Consider the following 23,642-nt stretch of genomic DNA (forward strand, 5'->3'; position numbering starts at 1 on the left):
TAATGTCTTAAAGCATATGTACTTTGTGGAATGGTTAAATCTAGCTCATTAACAAATGCATTACCTCACAGTTACCATTTTTGTATTCAGAACACTTGACATCCACTCTGTTTTTCAAAAATGCAATGTTTTTCAAGAATACAATATGTTATTAACTATGGTCACCATGTTGTACAACAGATCTCTTGAACTTATTTGTCCTATCTAAATGTAATTACACATCTTTTGACCAACATCTCCCCAATCCCCCTTCCTCTCTAACTACCCTAACTCTGCTAACCACCATTCTACTCTCTACTTCCATGAATACTCAAATTATTTCAAGGCTGTTCTAGTCAAGAAATATAAACATATCAAGTTCAGATAACACACACACATATATAAATTTAATTCTTATTTACCTGCAGCTTGAAGACAACAAAGCATATAGAAAACAAGATTTACACTCGATCTTACCTTTGTAAGATAATCCACTTTCAAATTGTCAATCATCATATTTTTCTGGGATAGCTCTATTTTCAGTAACTGAATATTATGAAGTAGTTCTTTTCGTTCAATTAGCTGCCTGGTGATTTTGACTCTACCCTCTCGCTCTTCCGATGAGGAAATATCATCTGTAGGAATTGTTGTTTCTAAACTAATATCTTCAGATTCCAGAGAACTAGAGATGTTCACTTTTTTTGACTCCTTTGAAATTTTTCGAGACATTTTTATTATGGGTCAGTTTTCTTCTCTAATTCTATGTTATCTTCTGTAGATTAAAAAAACATTAATTTAAATGTAATATAAAGTGAATTAGAAATCATAGACTGTATTCAAGAGATACTAAGGATTCCCTAATTATTAGGCAATTTGGGGGACCCCAAATCTAGGACAGATAACTACAGTAAATTACTGCTCAAATCAAACATACACTCATTAAATCCTACTATGAACTCAGCCCTTTGACGAATTAAACAAAAGCAGTTTAGGGGAAGGGCAGGAATTGTATTTGAAGGAAACAAAGAAATGTACAAGATAAAAAAATAAAGCCCATCAGTACCCAAGGATGCCACTAATAAAAGCAACTCATGTTCCAAGATAAATCACGTCTTAGTTGGTCAGCGGAAGGTTATACAGAGGTAGGACTTAGAATCTTGAAAGGTTTGTACAGCCATAGAAAAAAGGGGAAATAATGCAGATACAGAAGTGTAAAACTACAGAGGAAGCTATAGTTTGGCTGGGGCCAAGTCTTTGTGAATTTGAATAGTGACTGTCCCAAACCCCCAAACACATACACACACCCACCCACTTAAAGATCAAGACTGGAGGTCTTTAAATGTCAAAATGTGTTCGGATTTTACTCTACAGGCAATAAGGCATCAATGAAGATTTTTAAAATAAGGAAACAGTTATACAAAAACATTTTTATAGACTAGCCAAATAGCAGACACAAGAGGGTAGAAGAGAAAAACTCAAGTATTCTACATACAATTTCTTACCCTGTCACAAGAATTTTAGCAACTATCTTGTTTTACTACTACACGATATAAGGAATTATTTATGGAATTGTCTATTTCAGGTTTTCTAAACTGAATGATTAGGAAAGAGGTAAGTGGAGGGAAAACAGTAAGAACCAGAGTAGACGGGCCTCCCTCCTTTTTAAAGAGAAAGGGGTAAGGAAAAGGGGAAATCAAAGACAGATCCTCTCCTGGATTACAAAGGATCAGAGACTACCACTGCCCATACCCTCGGCGTGAGGAGTTAAGCCCCAAACTTGGCAGCTTCGGAGGGTTCCTTGACCGCGCGGGAAAGGGACAGAGTCGAAAGCTTCAACTACTCCCCACCGGAGGCTGGGCCAGCCGCCACCGCACACTGCGCGGGACCGAAGGCGTCTCCAGTTAGCAACTCAGGTTGCAGCCCCCAGACGAGGGATCTCAGGGCCGGGGACCGTTAGGACCCGTAACCAAGACAACCATCTCCACTCTCGGAGGAGCACGGAAGAAGCGGCGGCGTGCGGCCGCCCTCGCCGCCGGAACTCAGCGTTCCGAGACCGCAGGCGCAGGGCAGCGCGCCCTGGGGACCGGCTTCCAGAGACAAGCCCCGCCCAGGCCGCGGGCGGAAATGGCTCGAAGCTGAGCCCCTCCCTCGCTCTTGCCCAATCCTCGCGGGCGTCGGGGAGCCAACCAACGTCAGTCTCGGCGTTTTCCCGCGAGAGGTGCTCGCTGATATCCTGGAGCGGGAAGCGGCGGACTTCCGGGTGAGGTATGGTTGTGCGAGAGGGCCTCTAGCCTGGAGACTTTCGCCGGAAGAGCGCTAGCGGGGTTGGGATTCTGCGCTGCAAGGCAAGATGCTCAAGTCTAAGACGTTCTTAAAAAAGACTCGGGCGGGCGGCGTGATGAAGATTGTGCGCGAGCACTACCTGCGGGACGACATCGGCTGCGGGGCGCCCGGGTGTGCGGCGTGCGGCAGGGCGCACGAGGGCCCGGCCCTGGAGCCGCAGCCCCGGGACCCGGCCAGCAGCCTCTGCCCGCGACCGCACTACCTGTTGCCTGACACCAATGTGTTGCTGCACCAGGTGCGTCGGCGGGCGGGCGAACCGCGGCCCCAGCGGCCCCAGGACCAGGGGGTGCGACAGACAGGGAAACTGAGGCCCAGGGCGGAGGGTGTTTGGCAGTATCACATACCTAGGGAGAGGCAAACCCTATCGGGACCCAACCTTCCTGTTCCCCAGGCCGACGTTCTTTTCCTTGCACTGTGTTATTCAGTTCTTGGAGTCGTATTTTAGACACGTTAATTTTCTAACTCCTGGTGTCTTTTTTGCCTTAGATTGTAAGTGCCTGGAGGCCGGGGACCTGGGATTCTGTGGCCTCCAGCCTGCGACTCCCAGGCAGCTTGTAAGTGCCTGCGAATGAAAACTGTGTGGGCCAGCGTTTTTTTCTTTATTAATAGCCTTGGTTCTACGAAGTTTTATGATTAGTCTGTTTAAGTGTGCTCTTCTGTAGTAGACCTGAAGGGTTGAGTGACTATTGTCACTTTTTCTGTAGCCAAATTGCTCTTTGGCTTACTGTATATTCAGCGTTTTTAAACTGGCCGGGTTTTATGTTTGACAGAAACACTATACAAGTGAATGTAGAAAAAATTGATCTTTCTTTCCTTCTTTCTTTCAAGATTGATGTTCTTGAGGACCCTGCCATCAGGAATGTAATTGTATTACAAACAGTTCTCCAAGAAGTGAGAAATCGGAGTGCCCCTGTGTATAAACGGATCCGAGATGTGACTAATAACAGGGAGAAACACTTCTATACGTTCACTAATGAGCATCACAGGTAGGAGGAATGTTATATTAAGTCTTAAAAAACCTGTTAGATTAGCTACCTTTGGGAGGGGGTTTCTGGGAGTAATTTGTGACTTTCTCAGAAGATAAGCAATAGATTTCTTAAGTTCTTGGTTCTTACACAGCTGTGCAGAAGGTAATGCTAAGTGGACCCCACTAAGGTTACATAGGCATTGATGGGAGCAAGCCCAGAACCAAGCAAGATCTGCTGACTCTTAGGCCAGAGTCAGAACTTTTGTTTCCAAAATGTTTTTATTTGGAATTGGTTTTACATGAGTTGAACAGTAGAATCTTGTTTGCCTACATTCCTACAATACTATATTATGTCACTAACCAACATAAGATAATAAAAGATACAAGTTTGTGAAAGAGTGATTTAAAAATATAAAGCAGATTTATTCTTAATGGGCTTTTAAAAGTTTAAACTAATACCTTACAACTGATTACATTGAGGAAGATTAGATTAAGAAATAGAATTTTTTGTTATGTTTCAGGTTCACAACCTTTTTTGAACTTAATGCACAGTCTTAGAAAATATGATATTGAATATTATGTTGCATAAATAATCTATGATGGGTATCTATGTTACTTTTATTAGATTATATCAGGGTTTCTTAACCTTAGTATTATTGATATTTTGAGCTGAAGAAATCTTTGTTGTGAGAAGGCTGTCGTATATACTGTAAGATGTTTAGCAGCATCCCTGGCCTCTACCCAGTAGCAACCAGTCACTCTCCTCCTATGGAGTTATAATGACCCAAAGTGCCTCCAGATGTTATCCAGTGTCCCGTAGGGGGCAAATTTACCCTCAGAACCATTGGATTAGACTATAGAATTCTGGTAAGGAAGTCCCATCAATCAGATTATGCAAATTAAGAAAACCTTAATTTCTCAGATTTCTCTTCTGTGTTCTCTTGTATCTCAGGCTTAAATATTATGCTTGTAAGGAATACCAGTAAAGCACTTGTAGACTTCTTATTCCTAGCACCTCCTTGAAATCCAGAAATAGAAACATTACTTGTTTTTTCAGTGCAGAAAGACCAACTTTTTGTGGAGCATGATCATCAGATACCTAATCAGGAGTTAGCAGTTTTGTTAGCTCAAATGCAGTGAATAGGCCTTAGTAATACTGGGGTTTATGGGAAGACTCTTAGGACATCTAGGCAAATCTCATTTAAATTTTACTACTCAAGTCCTGTTATAACCAATTCAAAAATTTATGACTGTGTCTTTCACTAATAAGCTTAAAGCATTAGCAAGTACATTCAATGAGGAATAAAAGAATTCTAAAACTATTAATATAAATCAATCCAAAATTCCAAAATTGAATCTATTATTAGCACTAGAAGCTATTGTACTGAATTTTGCTATTATGCTTAAATTTGGCTTTGAAGAACAGATTTAAAGAAATAGATAAATGTGTTGATATATGTGGGAGTTCACAGTGGATAAACTTAGAAGGAATATGCCATCGTATCAATATTTGGTTTTCCAGTCTCTAGATCGCCTGTGCCATTTATTGAGTGTTTACCATGGATAATTTATATGCATTATGCATTTAATGTCTATAGAATCATGTGATTATAAATTATCTAATCATACTATTTGTAGCGTTTAGGAATTGATATTAATCTACAGTTCAAATGAAATCTTACCAGACCTGTAAAATTTTATTATGGTTTATTTCAAAAAACTATTATTTATTGTCTCAGCCTAACGTATAAATTCTGATCTTGAATTTTTCTTTTTGTAAAATAAAATTGCATTGGCCTTTTTATTGTCCCATTAATAACACGATTTTTTTCTTTTCTAAGCAATTACTTTCTTAAAAACTTATGGGTCCTATTTATTTCTTCTCTGAGGTATAAATCTGAATACATTCAAGAGAAGGATATACCACTGACTTTTCAGTTTAGTGGTTGCTAAATATTTATGTCCTAAGAATTTTTACATATCCTTGTTTCTATTGATTTCCTTTTATTTCATTTTTTTTTTCCCTTTACATTTAGAGAAACCTATGTGGAACAAGAGCAGGGAGAAAATACAAATGACAGAAATGATAGAGCCATTCGAGTAGCAGCAAAATGGTACAATGAACATTTGAAAAATATATCAGCAGAGAACGAGCTGCAAGTTATCTTCATAACAAATGACAGGAAAAACAAAGAGAAAGCTGTAGAAGAAGGAATTCCAGCTTTCACTTGTAAGTCTAAATGTATTAGAGAAGCAGTTAGTGCATATGTACAAATGCATATAAAAACTATTATCAGGCCTATGGTCAGATGTTCAGTGTATTATTTAATATTTTCAGAGTTCTGTATAACTTCATGTGATATTTTTGCATTTTTTAATTTCCCAGAGTTTTTAAGCTAAATAAAACTTTAGCTTAAGTTGTGGTGCCCAGTGACTGTTAATTTTCCCCTCACCATTTGCAGTTGTTTTAGCAATAAAAGCTCATAGATACACTGGACTCACTACCTCTGCTTAGGCATGATCACATCAACAGATTTTTGTTTCTAGTTTTAAAAAAAATTGACAAACAGGATTATCCATGTTCTTTCATATCTAAGGAAAAAAAAACCTGCTTGAATTTATCAAGATAAATGTAAACTTATTTTTCAGGTGAAGAATATGTAAAGAGCCTAACTGCCAACCCTGAACTCATAGATCGTCTTGCCCGTTTGTCTGATGAAGGGGTATGTTTGAGTTTGTTATATTTTCTTTTTGAAAAGCAAAGATATTAAAATAGCCACTTTGGGATATTAGCTTTACAGTTACCAAATTTAAAAACTGGAATATCAGTGGATAAGCTGGAATTGGAAAAGGTATTGAATTATAAACAAGAGTGACTGTAACAGGCTTATTTAAATGCCATTTCTAAATGAGTTGACTTCCCAAAATAGATATATCCCCAGCAACCTGAGTAGCACCTGGCACTTGGTGGCACTATTTGGTTGATGAAAAAAAGAATGGAATCCATGCCTGATTTGTGAATAAGTGGTAGCTGTTTGACAAAGAAGTGGCTGACAGTGCAGACAGAGAGCATAAAACCCAAAGGAAGAGAGAGGGGAGTCATAAGATGAGGAAGAACAGAACAGATAATGAAGACCTAGAATTTATTCAATATGTAGGTTAGTAATTTTTCAAGTATCTTTTGAAGATCTCCCTAAACGGCTGCCGTGAAGAGAATAAAGTAGCAGATGGGATTCTAGCTCCCTACCTCATATGGTAGGGTAAGAGAAATTAAGAGTGTATGAGTATGGGTGATGGGAGCAGGGGATAATGATTAGAAATGGCATTATTGTATTTTGCAAGACCACTCTAATGTCAGTGTGTAAGGTGATGCATTTTATCAAGGGAAGATAGAGGCAGAGAGGCTGATAAAAGGGTCACTACGCTAGCCGAGATGAGGAGTGCTAATGGAATGATTAAACCCTGAGCCTTCATTTCCTTACGTATAAAGTGATATAACAGTAATGACTTCATAGCATTGTTGTGAGGATCAAATGAGATAATAAGAGCATTAATACGATTCTCATTTCAGCCTGACACATAGCTATGGTAAATGTAAATGGTAGCTTTTGTTATAGAAATAGGTTTTATGTAATAGGACAGTGTACATAAATCCAGTCTTTACAGCATTTCTCTCATCCCTGCTTACCTTTGACCAGCTACTTTATGAAATCAAAAGGAAATGAGAAGATAAAAGCTGGACTTGATTTTTTGTATACAGATTTAGGATTGCCCTGCCTAATGTGCAGCCACTTAGTTGTATTTAGCTGTTTAAATTTATTACATACTAATAATTCAGTTTCTCAGTTGTACTATCCGTCTTCCAAGTGCTTAAGAGAAACTTATGCTTAGTGGCTACACTGTTAGACATCACAAAAAATGTTTCCTTTATCATAGAAAGTTGTTTTGGTTAGCTTTGGTCTAGAAGAAACACTGTGCTATATCTCAAATTCATAGAGTTATATATACCATAATGTAGATTTTTAAAATTACCTGATATTGATGATAGTTGTATATTGAACAAATAGAAGATTTACTGACTGTATCTTTTGGTTTGCTTATTTCATAGAATGAAATAGAAAGTGGAAAAGTAATATTTTCAGAGCATCTTCCCTTAAGTAAGCTACAGCAAGGCATAAAATCTGGTACATACCTTCAAGGGACATTTAGAGCCAGCAGGGAAAATTACTTAGAAGCTACTGTGTGGATTCATGGAGACAATGAAGAAAATAAAGAGGCAAGTGTGTAAATAAGTTGCTTATACACTAAACTACTTTTTAAAAATCAGTGTTTAAAATTTTATAGGAGAATTTAAATATGCTTTATCTTCCCAGTTTATCAGCTTGAAGGCAATTATATGGGAGATTATAGATACTAGTAGAGTTAAATCACTGTTTAAGAAAACTACTTATTGAAGAAAACAGCTTTCTATATACTTTAAAGAGAATAAAAATCTAGTCCTTCAAATAGTAAAACATTAGATGCTATTTTGTGTATTATGACCAGTTATGGTAAATACTGTTTGCATAACATATGCAGAAGCTTCACACCCTTTAAAGCAAATAGCAATCGTTTTTGTGTTTGCTCACTGTTTGCCAGGTACTCTTCTCTTTACATTCATCATTTCATTTAATATTCAACCCAACCTATAAAAGTAGGGTACTGTATTATTTTTTTCATTTTACCAGTGAGGACCTGAGACTTAGAGAGTTTAGGTAATTTTCCCAAAGTCTCTTGATATAATTGTAAGTTATGGTGGAACCATGAACACAAAACGTATTTTCTGACCCATGATTTTTCTACCTGACATTGAGAAATTAAGGGTATGGGATTAAGAAAAACAGTAAAGAAAGCAAATATATAAAGGAGGAGAAACAGATTATATAGAGACATTCAGAGTGTGTATAAACTTCTGTTAGGTGACCTTCCTACTGTTATATTTCCACTAACAATATTTGTACATGCCATTTGTTGTTTAAAATAGATAATCATACAAGGACTTAAACATTTAAACCGAGCTGTTCATGAAGATATTGTGGCTGTGGAGCCTTTCCCCAGGAGTCAGTGGGTAGCACCATCTTCTGTCGTTTTACATGATGAAGGTCTAAATGAAGATGATGTGGAGAAAGAAGAGGAGAAAGAACAAATGGTATGAAACCAAACAGGTTTTATTTTTTGTCCGTGTAGCTTTGTATTATTAGGTAATCTGTCAGCTTTGGAGAAAGTTAAGTTTTATTGCTTTCAGATTTATTAAAGAAAATTATAGTTCTGTAGGTTTAATACGTGTCATACACAGCATTGATTTTTTGCCCCTTCTAAATATTTAAGGTTTCTTTTAAATTAATGTCTTAATTTGTCCAAATAAATGGGTTTAAATACAAAAAGATTATTAATTTGAATATGAAGCTGGAAATCTATGACATTCGATTATGTGATCTAAGTTAGTGAGGTTTAAGTAAAAAAAAAATTTTAATTTTCTAAAATACTTTATGTAATGTTAAAATCCTCCAACATAATATATGTTCTTCCAGGCCCTTTTATTTGGGCATTCCTTCTCTGTTGCTTTATTTATAATATGAAGAAAATACTTTCAGTTATTTCTTAGATAATTTTTTTTTTTTTTTAAAGAGAGGGTCTTGCCCTGTTGCCCCAGGCTGGGATGTGGTGGCATGATCACAGTTCACTGTACCCTCAAACCCCTGAGCTCAAATGATACTGCCACTTCAGCCTCTAGAGTAGCTGGGATTACAAGCACACAACACCATGCCCAGCTAGTTTTTTAATTTTTTGTAGAGATGGGATCTCACTATGATGCCTAGGCTATTCTCCAACTCCTAGCCTCAAGCGATTATCCTACCTCGGCCTCCCAAAACACTAGGATTATGGGTGTGAGCCATCATGCCTGGCCCTTCCTGCTATTTGTAATAGCATACACTTTTAATTTGGATTTTTATTTTGGATAAAGAAGAATCTTTGAAGGTACTTACCTTTTTTAATGAATTAATAAAGGTCCAAAGGGAACTAGTGACCATAACCACACAGATAATTAATACACACTAGTACTAAAATCCTACTCTGCTAATTCCCAGACCCGTGTGTGTGTGTTTTAGTCAGTAAAAACTCATATTAAATCTGAGTTCTGATATATTTATTCTGTTGTATTTATTTTTACTTTGCTTTTTGATTATTTTTGTAGTACTTTATTATTATGGAACAATTTCCATGGTTTGGTTTAGCATGTTCATGTCTAGAATTTTGAAACATCAGCATTCTGTAGTTTTATGTCATAATTTACTGCCTGAATACATTATCATTCATGTACATATTCTGATTTTGAAGTGAAATTGCCTCATTATACTTAGATGAAAAATAACTGAAGGTTTTTATTTTTATATCTCAGCTTAAGACTGCTGTAAGTGAAAAAATGTTAAAGCCTACAGGTAGAGTTGTAGGAATAATAAAAAGGAATTGGCGACCATATTGTGGCATGCTTTCCAAGTCTGGAATCAAGGAGGTGAGTAAAGAGCATGTTACTATGTAATAAAAAATGATAAACATTTTTTTAAGCTTATGTTCCTCTGGAACTACTTTATTTATTGTAACTCAGTTCTAACAGAGGGTATCACTACAGAAAGGCTAAACACAGTAGAACAAAGGCAGCTCACAAAGACTTAGACTGGAAACTTCAACAACCAGGATCTTTGCTATTAAGTCATTTTCCCATGCATGCACGTACACACACACACACACACACACACACACACACACACACACACACACACTTCAACAACCAGGATCTTTGCTATTAAGTCATTTTCCCATGCATGCACGTACACACACACACACACACACACACACACACACACACATCTTACTCCTTTCTGCCCACATATTGGATTAGGCATTTGCACTGATCTGATTTTTCTTTCTCTTTAAAAAAAATGATAAACATTTCATAGACTTAATAGCCCTCCCTTTGCCTCCATCCTCAGATTTTGTGTGTGAAATCTTTTTTTCCTAATTTTCTCTAGTCAAGAAGACATCTCTTTACACCTGCTGATAAGAGAATCCCTCGAATTCGAATTGAAACCAGACAGGCTTCTACACTAGAAGGACGGAGAATTATTGTTGCCATTGATGGTTGGCCCAGAAATTCCAGATATCCAAATGTAAACATAAAATATTAATTTTATTTTAGGATATTGGTGCTTTTAATTAAAATAAAATCTACTTCTACATAAGGTTTGGACTGAAACTTAGGATATGTCACAGTTACCTAATGAATAGCATTCCAGTTTGAAAATTAATTTTATGGAATTCCAGTGTAAATCATATGGTTACTTTTACTCAAATTTCCCAACAAATAACTTTTATTGATACCGACTGTGAAAAAAGTGTTTGAGTTCTATATAGATTCTAACTAACAGCTATTTGAAGCACATTTTAAACTGGAAAGTTAATAGAAAATAGATGCTTTTTGATATAGGAATTGAGCTCTCTTGAATTTTCTATCATAAATTAGTTGAGAAGTCTTGTCATTTTCACCTTTAACTTACAAAAGTGTCATTTTTAAGAGGTTGTTAGGGAACATTGAGAAATAGGGAGGTAATATATAAATGCTGAAGAATTTAATATAAAATGTAAATTAGCTATAATGTAGGCCTTTCTAATAATAGCTTTTGGTTTTAGGGACACTTCGTAAAAAATTTAGGCGATGTTGGAGAGAAAGAGACTGAAACAGAAGTTTTATTACTTGAGCATGATGTTCCTCATCAGCCTTTTTCACAGGCTGTTCTTAGCTTTCTGCCAAAGATGCCTTGGAGCATTACTGAAAAGGTAAGTTGAAAAGAATTCATAGGATATAATATATGTATATATCATATATAATATAAGTTATATCCTAGCTAGTTTTGCATAATTTCTATGTGTGTTTTTAAACATGTAGAAATCACGGTCCCTCCTTCCCTGCATTTAGTTAGGTAAAGCACTCTTAGGTATCACAGAAATCATTTGCTTCTTTAGTGAAAGATAAATTTTTCTAAGGGGCAGACGCCAGCATATATCAAATATTTTAAAGGCAGAGAAACGACCAGTTACAAATGATGATATGTGGTTGTCATCAAGAAAATAAAACTAGGTTTTTTATATAGATATTATTGATTTCAGAAGAGCTGTGTTGGCATTCGTGGTGCTGAAATAATTTATTTCTTTATGATGGCGCATCTTCTAGGACATGAAAAACCGAGAAGACCTAAGGCATCTGTGTGTTTGTAGTGTGGACCCACCGGGATGTACTGATATAGATGATGCTCTACACTGTAGAGAACTTGAAAATGGAAATTTGGAGGTATTCAAATTTTAATGATTTCTTACCTAATTATAGTTCTGTTCTTGAGTTCATTTTCTTTTAACCCAGGTTAGAATTTGTTTGTGAATTACTCACATGGAGTATAGTTATAGCTGCAGAAACTAATGGGCATGTGTCAGAAGTTGAAATGGTAGATATGACTGAGTTGTTTTATCGATGTAGCTAAATTTCTCCTCACTAAAACTTTAGTGGTACACTTACTAGATTACGCATAGTGACACCCTTTTATTATCTTTTTAAGGTTGGCGTTCATATTGCTGATGTTAGTCATTTTATTAGGCCAGGAAATGCCTTGGATCAAGAATCAGCCAGAAGAGGAACAACTGTGTATCTTTGTGAAAAGGTAAATGTGTTGAATTTAAAATTTTTTAACAGTCATGCACAATTTTGAATTCTTAAACAGTTATGGTTTGAAATAGTATTAATTAGCTGGAGGAAATACATTGAATAAAGTGGTTTTAAATCCCTGACTTTTAAATTTTGCAAATTTTTGTTATTAGGTGGCCTAAATGACAAGTAAAGTATGGATCCCCTAAACTTAACAGAGAATTATGAAAGCAAAAGGGAAAATTAAGCTTAGTCTGTTTTCCTCTTTAGCTTTTTTCCTTTAAAATCCAGTTTTTCTCTGTTTTCAATACTTTTTCATGTAGTTTGTGTTAAGCATTGGAGAAAGGTCCATTCATAGAGCTGCTAGGACTTATGTCAAACTTAAATAGACCAGAGATTTAAAACTTCCAGAGGATAGCAAAATGGTTAGTATAGAGGATTTAAACTTAGATACGCTGGCATGAAGTCCAGTTTTCTTTCATAGCTTTCCTTTTACAACAATGTTGTATAGGTACTTTTCTAGTAAGAGACTTTTACATATTTCCTTATTCTCCTATTCACAAAGACTAGAACACTCCTTCTTTTTCCTATTAAATTAATGCTATTTGTGCTATGTGAGTATAGAATCTCAAATAAATGTGTGGATTTAGCTAAGTAATCTTTGACTCTATTTTTATATTTTGCAGAGAATTGACATGGTTCCAGAGTTGCTTAGCTCTAATTTATGTTCCTTAAGATCTAATGTTGACAGGTATTTATGTATGTTTTTTCATAAGAACGTTATATTTACTACTTTAATTGATTCCCATTAACCAATACTGTGTTATTTTCCTTCATAGGCTGGCATTTTCATGTATTTGGGAAATGAATCACAATGCTGAAATCTTAAAGACAAGGTTTACCAAAAGTGTCATTAATTCAAAGGTTAGTTTTACGGTTATCTCCAATGTTTCAAATCTTTGGTATTTTCAAGTTTCCTAGATTGATTTGAAAAAGTAACGTTTATAAGGTTAAATTTTTCTCCATTGTTACAGCAAAATCTATTTTTTTTAGTTATCTGCTTAATTATGTTATTCAGAAAGTAGTTTATGTGGTAGTTGTCCTGTATTCAGAAACTTACAAAGCCTATATGTTAGAGAAGACCTAATAAATGATTTTATACCCTAACTCAGGAACCCCAGTGATTGAAGTTGTTCCTACTTATAAATGATGAGTGGTTTAGCATGTACATCATCATCTTTCATTTTCTCATAGAAATGATACTATAAATCATAGTTGGATTCCAGTAGAACTAGCCTGAGATTGTGCTCAGACACAAGTGGAGACCCAGATTGTCTTTCTCATCCTTTTCCTTTTTTTGTACTTCCCCAGAATCCCTTTTGTTCTCTTCATTTTGCCCTAAATCTTTCTCCAAGGTTTACTAAACCCCTGATAAGTTTACTTAGGGGGGTTTACTAAACCCCTTCTATTGATCTGTTTTCTAAACTCACCTGTTTTTTCTTTCCCTTTAGTATCATTCTCTGTTTTGATAACTAGTGGTTGGAAAGAAAACAGTGTTAGACTGACAAACAGTGATGAGTGAATTATCTAAGCCTCCACAAATTTATATTTTTAAATATGAATGAGTTTATAATTTTCTCAGACTTGGTCACTGTAATAAAAGTACATGAAAACAATTTAGTGCATGTGTAACATAAACCATTTTTTAGAAGTAGAACTCTTAGCCCTTAGTAGATGAGTTAGCTGTCCCAGGAATCTGACCTGACCTGCATTATCTAAAATTCTTAGCTATTTCTCTAATTTTTACTTATGAAGCTACTCTTTTTAATAAGGTAAAAAGTGGTAGTTTTCCATGAGGAGAGAAATAGGAACAGAAGCAGTTAATATTGGTATATTTGTATTGTCACTGAAGATTTCTTTAAATCTTTGCTGCTATGATTTGTCCCATTTTTAGGTACTTAATTTTGGGTATTTCGTAGATATCCTGCACAACATGATGTCTAGACTCATACAGTATTCTTAATTATTTGCCAGTGAGTAGGGGAATAATTATCAGGAAAGGATTTCATTTTACAGTTATCAGAGAATACATCTAACCTGCCTATATATTTTATTTTAGCATTACCTGAGTATTAACTGAAATAGGAAAGTAATTAAAATTTAAACAGTTTATTTACTGACAGTACTGCCATTTTTGTTTTTATTAAGTGTGCTTGTTATATAATACCTCAGATTAATGAACCAGAAATCATAGATGTTAAGTATAAATCAATATTATAGCTGTGAATTTCTCTTTTTTTACAGATTTTAGGTTATCTGAAATCATAAATTTTATGTAGTGGAAATGTGAGAATATGTTTTTCTCATTTATAAGAGTTATATTAACATATGGTTTCTTTTTTAGGCATCACTTACATACGCCGAAGCACAAATGAGAATTGATTCAGCAACCATGAATGACGATATTACCACTAGCCTCCGTGGACTAAATAAACTAGCCAAAATTCTGAAGAAAAGAAGAATTGAAAAAGGGTATATTTCAAAGATATCTATTAAGATGTCTTAATGCATTTATCATAGTATTAAGATAATTTGTAGACTCTTTAAATTGTTTTATCATAGACAATGATGAATTATTTATATTTAATAGGGTGAATATAGACTCGCATTTCTTCTAGCTACCCTGGAGTTCTTTCCTTGTAATTTGTTGTACCAAAAAATGGTGTGTTTGACTTAGAGATCTTGAACAAATCCCAGGAAGGCAAGAACTTATTGAGACTTACATGGATTATTTCAAATTTTAATTAGAAATGAGTTTCCAGATTGAACATTGGTTTTCAGATGGTTAAATAAATGTAGATGAAGTCCTCCTTGCACTTTAGATTTGGAAGAGATTTTAGAGATTATCTAATTCAACCCCTTCATTTTTTAAACAATTAAAAGTTACATAGAAACAGTCTTCCAAAAGATCTGATAGCAAGGAGCAGATTCAGGTCTTCTAGCTGTTATGTCATGGCATTTACCTAACTACAAAAGGCTTAAGGTAAGGAGTGTTAACTCAAACTTGTTGAAAGAAAGCAGTTAAAAGAAATTTGATTCTTGAAAGACATCATTATCAGAGAAAATTCAGATATTGGTCTCTGGGTTGCCATGCCCATCCAGTGTAGGGTCACCAAGCAGTTAATAAAAGTGTTTTTGTTGGGGAGTGCAAACCCTGCACCTACATTGTTTCATGAGATATGACTGTTTAAATTCATTAAAATTAAATAAAATTAACAACTTAGTTTCTCAGTATTACTAGCCACATTTCAGGCACTCAGTAGCCACTTGTGGCTAATGACTATCATACTGGACATTGTGGGTGTAGGGCGTTTCCATCACTGCAGAGCGTTCTACTCGACAGTATTCTAGGTAGTTAATGCTGAGCCACACCTGTCTCTACTACACCTCAGTTTTGGGGAATTTTTCATATGATCCTAAATATGAAACTTGAAACTATGTACAGGTAATTTGGATGCATTAAAGCCCAGTGAAAATTATCAAATTAGAGCAAAGCTTTTACTCAACCTTGTCACTTACATGCTGGAGAAATATGGGTTTTTTGTGACACAAAATGACACATCATTCAACAATTTTTTTTATTGAAGGTTTACGGTATGCCAGGCATCAGAAGAAAATTTGTATAATAATTTTTAGAAAAAATTCTTTTAAAAACCAAATACATAATTGGTTTTTAAACACAAATTGAAGCCAGATTTATTTAGATTGTTTTAAGGTAAGAATTTGCATTTGTAAAATAGCTTCTCAAAATTGGGAAAGATATTTTTTAACTGCAAAAACAGTCTGTATTTTTAATTTTGTAAGTAGAACATCTGTTGGTAAAACATCATTGATTCTTCTCAGTCTCAGGGAGAATTAAGAAAACAATCAGCAAAAAAATGGCATCTTTTGCCTTAAATTATGAATACTCATGAGTAGACATAACATTTTAAGTGTTCTGTGAAGCAAAAAATGATCAAAGTGTGATAAGTATATCACATTGTTTTTTTATGTTAAGATACATCAATAAACATTAGGTCTGATGTAGAAATTTCTTTAAAGTACTACATGGCAGGAAAGGAATATTTGTCGAGATTCCCTTTCTAGTGTGTATTCTTACTGGAGCCTTCTCTTAATAAAGGTGAGGAGTTGAGGAAGAAAAGGGCTTGGTTTCTCACTTATGTTACTCAATCTCCTCTTATTTTTTTTCTCCTTCACTTTTTTTTTCTTCTCCATGATTGTCCAGGGTTGTCCAGCCTCATTAAAATTCTTAGTTTTAGGTTGATTTGGAACTGACCAGATGAAAGTAATGTCAAGGTGTGAAGAAACATTAGACTTGCCTTGCCTTGCCTTATGGGAATTTACTTTTCAAAGGAGAACGTGCCAACTCATTAAATGAATCATGCACAAAAACCCCTTAGCATAGTATGTTATCTGACACATAGCACCAAATATTGATAGCCATCAGTACTTGTAACAGATTAGTGGTAGTAGTCTGTCAGTCTCTACTCTGTTGCTTGAATCTTTGTGGAAGATACCTTTGGGCTGTGGATCTTCTGATGTTACAAACTTAACCTGTGGCAGCTTCCCTTTTGCCCCTCTTTGTTGTCCCTAGCCCCAGTACATTGTTTTCTGTAGAAAATAAAGTACTGCCCGTCACCTTATTTATTTGTAAAAGTGATTACAAACCATTGTAGCTCAGTAAAAACTATAGTTTACACAGAGAAGATAGTCAAACCTTCAAAAGCATAGGGACTCAGATTTTACTGAGTTGCTGTTGTCCTCTCTTGTTAAATGCATTTTAGGTCTCTAAAATACTAAGCTGTTCATGAAAATAGAGCATAAAACTTAGCAGATAGTCGTAAAGCCTTTAGAAGAGCAGCTGTTACACACTTGTTATGGTCATTTTCTGTTTTAAAAGAATCATTTCCAGAATTTTGTCTCTGTTATTGGCTCACTTGAAATTTACTTCTTTATTTTTTATTTAGGGCCTTGACTCTTTCTTCTCCTGAAGTTCGATTCCACATGGACAGTGAAACTCATGATCCCATAGATCTGCAGACCAAAGAACTTAGGTATACCATTTTTTTGATGGGCAGTAGATAAGATTTTGAATTTAATGTTTAGTGCATATATTAATTACTAAAACATTTATATCCAAAACATCTTTTGCGTTAGAGTTATGATTTCTGTAGATTTTCTTGGCCTATAAAATATATAGAAAAGTAAATTTGATCTCACTTTTATATAAAACTGGGATTAGTAGTATAATAGAAATTTGTAATTTGAATTCATTTGCTTTGATATATGATATATTAGAACTTGACTGCTAATAGTTACGGTAAGTAAAAGAAAATTGTCATGATTACTTTCTTAAGTGTTAAATATAGAATATACTGTTGTAGGGTAGAATAGTGATTAAGACCATGGGCTTGAAGCCAGATAGACTCTCTAGGTTTGGATCTCACTTCTGCCACTACTACTTTCAACAAGGTGTTTTTTTTTTTTTTTTTTAAACCTCTCTATGCCTCAATTTATTTGTCTGTAAATTGTCTATGATTGATAATGGTATCTACTTCATAGAGCATTGTGAAGAGTACACAGATTTTAGCTATTATTTTCTTTTATTGCTTTGGCTGAGATTTAGGAAGCAAGGATAGTTTTGATTAAATTAGAGTTTAGGCCTCTTTCTATGCTTGTTATATAAGGTAATTCTGAAATTAAATGTGCACATACACTGTTCTAGTAGATGACAAGAGTTAAAAATGGGAATATACTTAGAACCAATATGTGCTTTAGAGCTACAATTAAAAAGTTCCTTAGTGGGGTACTTCTGTGCAAATACATCTAATGTTAATACTAACAATGAAGCTGGGCATGGTGGCTCACACCTGTAATCCCCGCACTTTGGAGAGGCTGAGGTGGGAGGATCACTTGAGGCCAAGAATTCGAGGTTACAGTGAGCTTTGATTGAACCACGGCACTCTAGCCTGGGCAACAATGAGACCCTGTCTCTTAAAAAAAAATACTAACAGTGAGCCCAGTACTAGGAGCTTTTTTGAGGAAAAGGTTGACTCTAGCTATGCCAAAGAATATCACCCATTCCTTACCAGGAGAAAAAACACATTTTTTCTAAGAGATTGTCCTCATATGATTGGAGGTCTTCCTAATATTTTAAAAATTAATGTACTTTAGAAATCTTGTCAAGAAGTTAAAAGATGTAATTAAAAGTGGAAACATGAATGGAAGATTAAGAATGCATGTTCAATGACTTGGAAGAAAGAAAGCACTATATCAACAGAAGGCAGATCATTTACTAAGCTAAGCTTAAAACATACATAGGATAACTATACATGAAATAAAAACAGTATCAACAAATTGGTTAAGAGCTTTGAAGTCAGATTATATAGATGAAATCTGAGATTTGCAATAACTCAGATCTTGAGCAAGAGAATAATGTTGCACATCCTCCATTTTTTCATCTGCAAAGCAGTGTGTGGATATGGGGGGGATATATGTATATACTTACAGCATAATGCCTGGCTCATAATAAGTCAAATTAGCTATCGTAAATATGATCTCTTCATTTGAGTGATTTGTTGGGGAAAGTTTTAGTTTTTCAAGCCAAAATTTGTATAACCTAAGTAGCTTTTAATTTTTCTTGGTAAACTTTACTTTTATGGATTTATCGTTAAATAAAAATTTCTTTGGACCCAGTAAAAGGAGGTAGAAATGCTTATGTTTTAAATTTTATGTATTAATAGAGTTAGTAAAGCTTCTGTTTTTCTTGAGTGTAATTTGTAAAGTCTCCTCTGGCACATAAGATTTACTCATGCAGTAGATGCATAATAAGAATATGTTAGCATAGTAACTGAGAAATGAAAGAGCCGTAAGATTTTTAAAATATACACGTGCACAACACTTATGAATGTTTACCTAAGAAAGCCATAACTTTGTTGGTATAAAAGGTAATCTGTGAGTAAATATGATATATAGCAGTCTCTGATTCTTTTTTTTTGTTTAATGTTTTTTCCATTGGCAGAGAAACAAATTCCATGGTAGAAGAATTTATGTTACTTGCCAATATCTCTGTTGCAAAAAAAATTCATGAAGAATTTTCTGAACATGCCCTCCTTCGAAAACATCCTGCTCCACCTCCATCAAATTATGAAATTCTTGTTAAGGCAGCTAAGTCAAAGGTAAGGTCCTATGGTGTGAAGAATCATCTGTATTTGTGTATTGATCTGTCCATTGCACTGAATAATTTATATTCACATCTCCATAAGTCTTGTTGTTTCTCGATGCAGAATTTTGCCAGTAGTTCTTTTGATGAAAAAAAAAAAATATCTAACGTGGGTATGGTCATCTATTTCTACATTGAAGTCATCTGCTTAATAAAATCATTTAATGTCTTTAAAGAGCCACCTATGCTAAAGCCAGATGTTCTAGACTTAGTTATTTGTAATATCTTGGACATACAAAGTTATTCCATATCTCTGTGCTTTTACATTTTTTATGCCTGTGTTGCTTCATGGCTTCTGTTAACTGCCTAGCTTTGGAGATTTACAAATAATTTGTCGTCTTTCTCTTTACTTCAACTCAGCTAAGCCCTCTTCATATCATGTCCCTAAGAAAGAAGTCTATTTATTGCATACATAGAAAAGAGGGAAAATATAGACAGGGCACCATTTTCTCAGCCCTGTGTGCCTCCAGTTAGTAGACTTTTATTTAGGCATAGTTACTCCTGGAGTGACTGTGGCTTGCATTGGTTTTTCTTCGATCACTTGGTCAGGAGAGAGCTGGAAGGAATAGCGATAGATTATAGGGCATTATTCTAACAGGATTGATTTCTGATTTTGGCTCAGACCTTTCATGGCCTACCTCTGTCTGTCAGAACTGAAGCAGCTTCTCACTCTCCTGCTCCAGAACTTACTCTATAAATGGGGGATTTTCTCTTATCGTCTAATTTCTGCCTAAGACCTAGGTAGAGGAAGAATAATTTAAGTATTTTTGACTCATTTCCCTAAGGTAGATCAAAGCAGGTAAATTTGATGAATCAGAACATTGTTCTGAGTGAACATTTTTCTGACTGAGCTATAGTGACCAGTACAGTTTTGTTTCTGGCCTCTACCTTTACTTTGAATGGAAGGAAAATAATAAAAACTTTATGTGTTGCTCAATCTGATTAGTTATTTTGAAGATATGATGGTACTGATTTAGAAATGTTTAATATAATGTTCTTTAACACCTTTTTATTCACAGAATTTGGAAATTAAGACTGATACAGCCAAGTCTTTGGCTGACTCTTTGGACCGGGCCGAATCTCCTCTTTTCCCATATCTAAACACTCTGTTAAGAATATTAGCCACTCGCTGTATGATGCAAGCTGTGTACTTCTGTTCTGGGATGGATAACGATTTTCATCACTATGGCTTGGCATCCCCAATATATACACATTTTACTTCACCCATCAGAAGGTATTTTTTTCTTTATGAAAGTAAAGGAGATAGAAAATAGTTACAATTTTGAATTTAAAAAAGATATTTTAATACTAACATATCATGGTTCTTATTTCTCCTTCATTCATCTAGATATGCAGACATCATTGTTCATCGGCTGTTGGCTGTGGCTATTGGGGCCGACTCTACTTATCCAGAGTTGACAGACAAACACAAACTTGCAGATATATGTAAAAATCTCAATTTCCGGCACAAAATGGCTCAATATGCCCAACGTGCATCAGTGGCTTTTCATACCCAGGTATTTGCCTTCTAGCAATAATGTAAGAGATGTTTTGTTCGTTTTTTAATTTCAAAAATTTTTTTTACTTGCAAAATATTTTAAGGCTATTTTTAATAACATTGTATGTTACTTTACAGTTATTTTTCAAAAGCAAAGGAATAGTAAGTGAAGAAGCCTATATTCTATTTGTAAGAAAGAATGCTATCGTGGTGTTAATTCCAAAGTATGGCTTAGAAGGTACAGTCTTTTTTGAAGAAAAGGACAAGCCAAAGCCACGGCTTATTTATGATGATGAGGTACAGTGTTTCTAATGTTTTTGTGTTCTTTTGAGGGGGTACTTTTTCTTTGACAATTCGCAAATGGGACCTAATATAGTGTAAAATTATTTTTGTACCCTACAGAATTTATCCAAATTTCTATATGCCAGAAAATCTACATTTAATTATGCCAACAAAGCTATGGTTTTACTCACCATTTCTCACCTCTGTATATCTTCCCACATACAAATGTCCTTGTTTTGTTTGTTTTTTTAATACCACGTAAAGTTTTGCCCCAGGTGGACAGACAGATTAAAGGTTGCCTATAGCTTAGGGAAGGAAATTTTTTTAATTGACTTTCAGTGTCAGTTAAAGGAAATTTTTTTTAACTGCCACACTCCCTACTCCCCTAACCTTATAACTATAACTCTGAGAGAATATTTAAACAATAAATTCCATCCAAAATATCTTTGTGGTTTCTTAGTGGCATCTGGGAATTAAAAACAAAACAAAACAAAAAATAGCCAAAGTGCCTTTATGCTCCTCTGTTAGACCAACAATTTGCTAATAGTAGGGCGAGAAACCTGAGATTAATGAATATATATTGGGACCACATTAATGAAAGGAGAAAGTATACACATAAATAGGTCGTATTTGTGTGAGACTACTAGGTTTGTGGTTTTTGTTATATTGAACACCCAGAGGCTTATTAATATAGAAGTAATCTTGAAATTTAAACTTTTAAATTACTATGAAAGATAAACTGTAAAGAATTAGAACAAAACCTCAAATGTAAGAAAGTAATTAAGCGTGACAAAATGTGTTTTGTTTAGATACCTTCACTTAAAGTAGAAGATACGGTGTTCCATATATTTGATAAAGTTAAAGTAAAAATCATGTTAGACTCTTCTAATCTTCAGCATCAGAAAATCAGAATGTCCCTGGTAGAACCACAGGTAAGACCAAAGTTATTTCCATCTTGCGATGGAACAAACAGTATATATTTTGTCAAAAAAAGGGATATAGTTATGTTATTTCTGTTTAATGTTAGAGGAAATCCTGTTAGTGTGGAGGCCAAATATTTGCATAGCATGTTCTATTTTCTCACTAATTTCCCTGGGCCATCTGAAGATGCCAGATATCTGAGATTGTTCTGAGGCCTTTGGTGCCCAAATCAAAGGTCTTTCAGTTCTCACGCGTAGTCCTTTTTCTCTAGGAGTTTTGAAATGTTCACTTTTGAAGATGAAGTGTAGGTGTTTCACCTAAGATACTGGTTCTGCCCCAATATACCAGAGGCCTCTGATGCCATCAGTCACAGTGGCTCCACTACGGAAAATTGAACATGGGGAAGGCTGTTTTACAGTGAAAAACACACTTCCCAAGTGACAGGTTTCTGCCCTGTGAGACCATGTCTACCTTTTATGTTTCTGAACCACTATCACTGTGTCTTAAGTATATCTATTTTTTAAAACCCCTCCCCGCCCCCCCCCCCCGCCCGCCCTTGTATCCTTTTAAAGTTGAAAGTAGCAATAGGGAAGGGGAGAAGATGATGAGATTTCTTATTTTATGCTTTTAATCAGCTTATTTTTCCACATTTGCATTACTTTAGATACCAGGAATAAGCATTTCAACTGATAATTCAAACATGGACCTTAATGAACCAGAGAGAAAGAAGATGAAGCTCAAAAAATAGCTACTACCTTCAACAGAAATACTTCAGACTGGTTTCCTTTAAAAAAAAAAAAAAAACAAAACAAAACTTGGAACACTTCTAAGCCTAAGTGTGTGTGATACAGTTTGTTACTTTTAAGTACATGTTAGTAATTTTAGAAATTTGCATTTTTATTGAACTGTTGAGACTCTGTCCTATCATACTACTTCATTTCTGGGTTGAACAGAACTATTTATGCAGAAGAATTCAATTGAATATCCATTACTTAAATATAGTGACAGGATAGCAACTTCAGGGATCTGTAAAGATCATTTAAATGGAGCACTCATCTGCTCATTGAGGAGATTAATTTTGAATAAGTACATTGATTAATATTGGTAGGAAAAAAGCTACCATTTTCTTATACAGGAGAATAGAACATTTTTAGAAGCAAAGAACAATTTCTTCTTTCATAGAAGCTGTCAATGTTTGGGGTGTAATCTCTTTTGCCATCTTTAATTTATCTAATAAATGTTTTCTTACTGTGTTTAAAAAAAAAAAAAAAAGCCGCCTCAAACAGCTGTGAATGTTTGGGAATTGGTAGAAAGGACAAAAAGTAGGATATTTGACCTGAGTGGGAAAATGGTGTTTTTCTTCTTACCAGGTAAGAAGTGTGACCATCATCCTTGAACTTCAGCTCCAATGTCTCCCCAAGATAAGACATTAGTGCTGAAAGAAAGAATAGAGGCCGGGCGCGGTGGCTCACGCCTGTAATCCTAGCACTCTGGGAGGCCGAGGCGGGTGGATTATTTGAGCTCAGGAGTTCGAGACCAGCCTGAGCAAGAGCGAGACCCCCGTCTCTACTAAAAATAGAAAGAAATCATATGGACAGCTAAAAATATATATAGAAAAATTAGCCGGGCATGGTGG

General features: G+C 35.1%; 2 protein-coding genes across 5 annotated transcripts in view; one reads left to right on the plus strand and one right to left on the minus strand.

Annotated features, from left to right (window-relative positions):
* The window catches only part of PIBF1 (progesterone immunomodulatory binding factor 1), a 189,059-nt gene extending 187,006 nt beyond the window's left edge, over positions 1–2,053 (minus strand). For 2 of the 3 annotated variants that reach the window (XM_045567309.1, XM_045567311.1), the window contains exons 1-2: positions 1,729–2,053; positions 457–751 (exon numbers count right to left, since the gene is read on the minus strand). In XM_045567309.1, coding sequence (XP_045423265.1) covers positions 457–708 — 252 coding nt within the window. In that variant the 5' untranslated portion in view covers positions 709–751; positions 1,729–2,053. Of the gene's footprint in view, positions 1–456; positions 754–1,728 lie in introns of those variants that run through there. The other variant, XM_045567310.1, reaches the window with a different exon arrangement.
* Positions 2,054–2,184: 131 nt separating this feature from the next.
* On the plus strand, positions 2,185–23,022 carry DIS3 (DIS3 homolog, exosome endoribonuclease and 3'-5' exoribonuclease). 2 transcript variants are annotated; one of them, XM_045567312.1, is made up of 21 exons: positions 2,185–2,557; positions 3,151–3,308; positions 5,326–5,519; positions 5,939–6,012; positions 7,398–7,565; positions 8,313–8,477; positions 9,729–9,842; positions 10,360–10,497; positions 11,018–11,164; positions 11,559–11,675; positions 11,938–12,039; positions 12,710–12,774; positions 12,863–12,947; positions 14,428–14,555; positions 17,051–17,137; positions 19,105–19,261; positions 20,325–20,539; positions 20,654–20,822; positions 20,942–21,100; positions 21,895–22,017; positions 22,671–23,022. In XM_045567312.1, exons 1-21 carry the CDS (start codon positions 2,330–2,332, stop codon positions 22,752–22,754), a joined length of 2,877 nt encoding a protein of 958 aa, XP_045423268.1. In that variant the 5' UTR covers positions 2,185–2,329; the 3' UTR covers positions 22,755–23,022. The 2 variants fall into 2 exon arrangements, with proteins under 2 accessions (XP_045423268.1, XP_045423269.1); XM_045567313.1 differs by lacking the exon at positions 2,185–2,557 and adding an exon at positions 2,813–2,876.
* Positions 23,023–23,642: the final 620 nt, after the last annotated feature.

This window comes from Lemur catta, chromosome 13 (assembly GCF_020740605.2).
Source record: "Lemur catta isolate mLemCat1 chromosome 13, mLemCat1.pri, whole genome shotgun sequence".
Classification (NCBI taxonomy): domain Eukaryota; kingdom Metazoa; phylum Chordata; class Mammalia; order Primates; family Lemuridae; genus Lemur; species Lemur catta.

What these genes read in the sequence shown, in the direction of transcription:
- DIS3 (XM_045567312.1), top strand. Translation starts at nt 2,330, where the DNA reads ATGCTCAAGTCTAAGACGTTCTTAAAAAAGACTCGGGCGGGCGGCGTG. An exon ending in TTCACTAATGAGCATCACAG is followed by an intron (nt 3,309 to 5,325) that starts GTAGGAGGAATG and finishes CTTTACATTTAG; the next exon opens with AGAAACCTATGTGGAACAAG. An exon ending in CTGTGTATCTTTGTGAAAAG is followed by an intron (nt 12,040 to 12,709) that starts GTAAATGTGTTG and finishes TATATTTTGCAG; the next exon opens with AGAATTGACATGGTTCCAGA.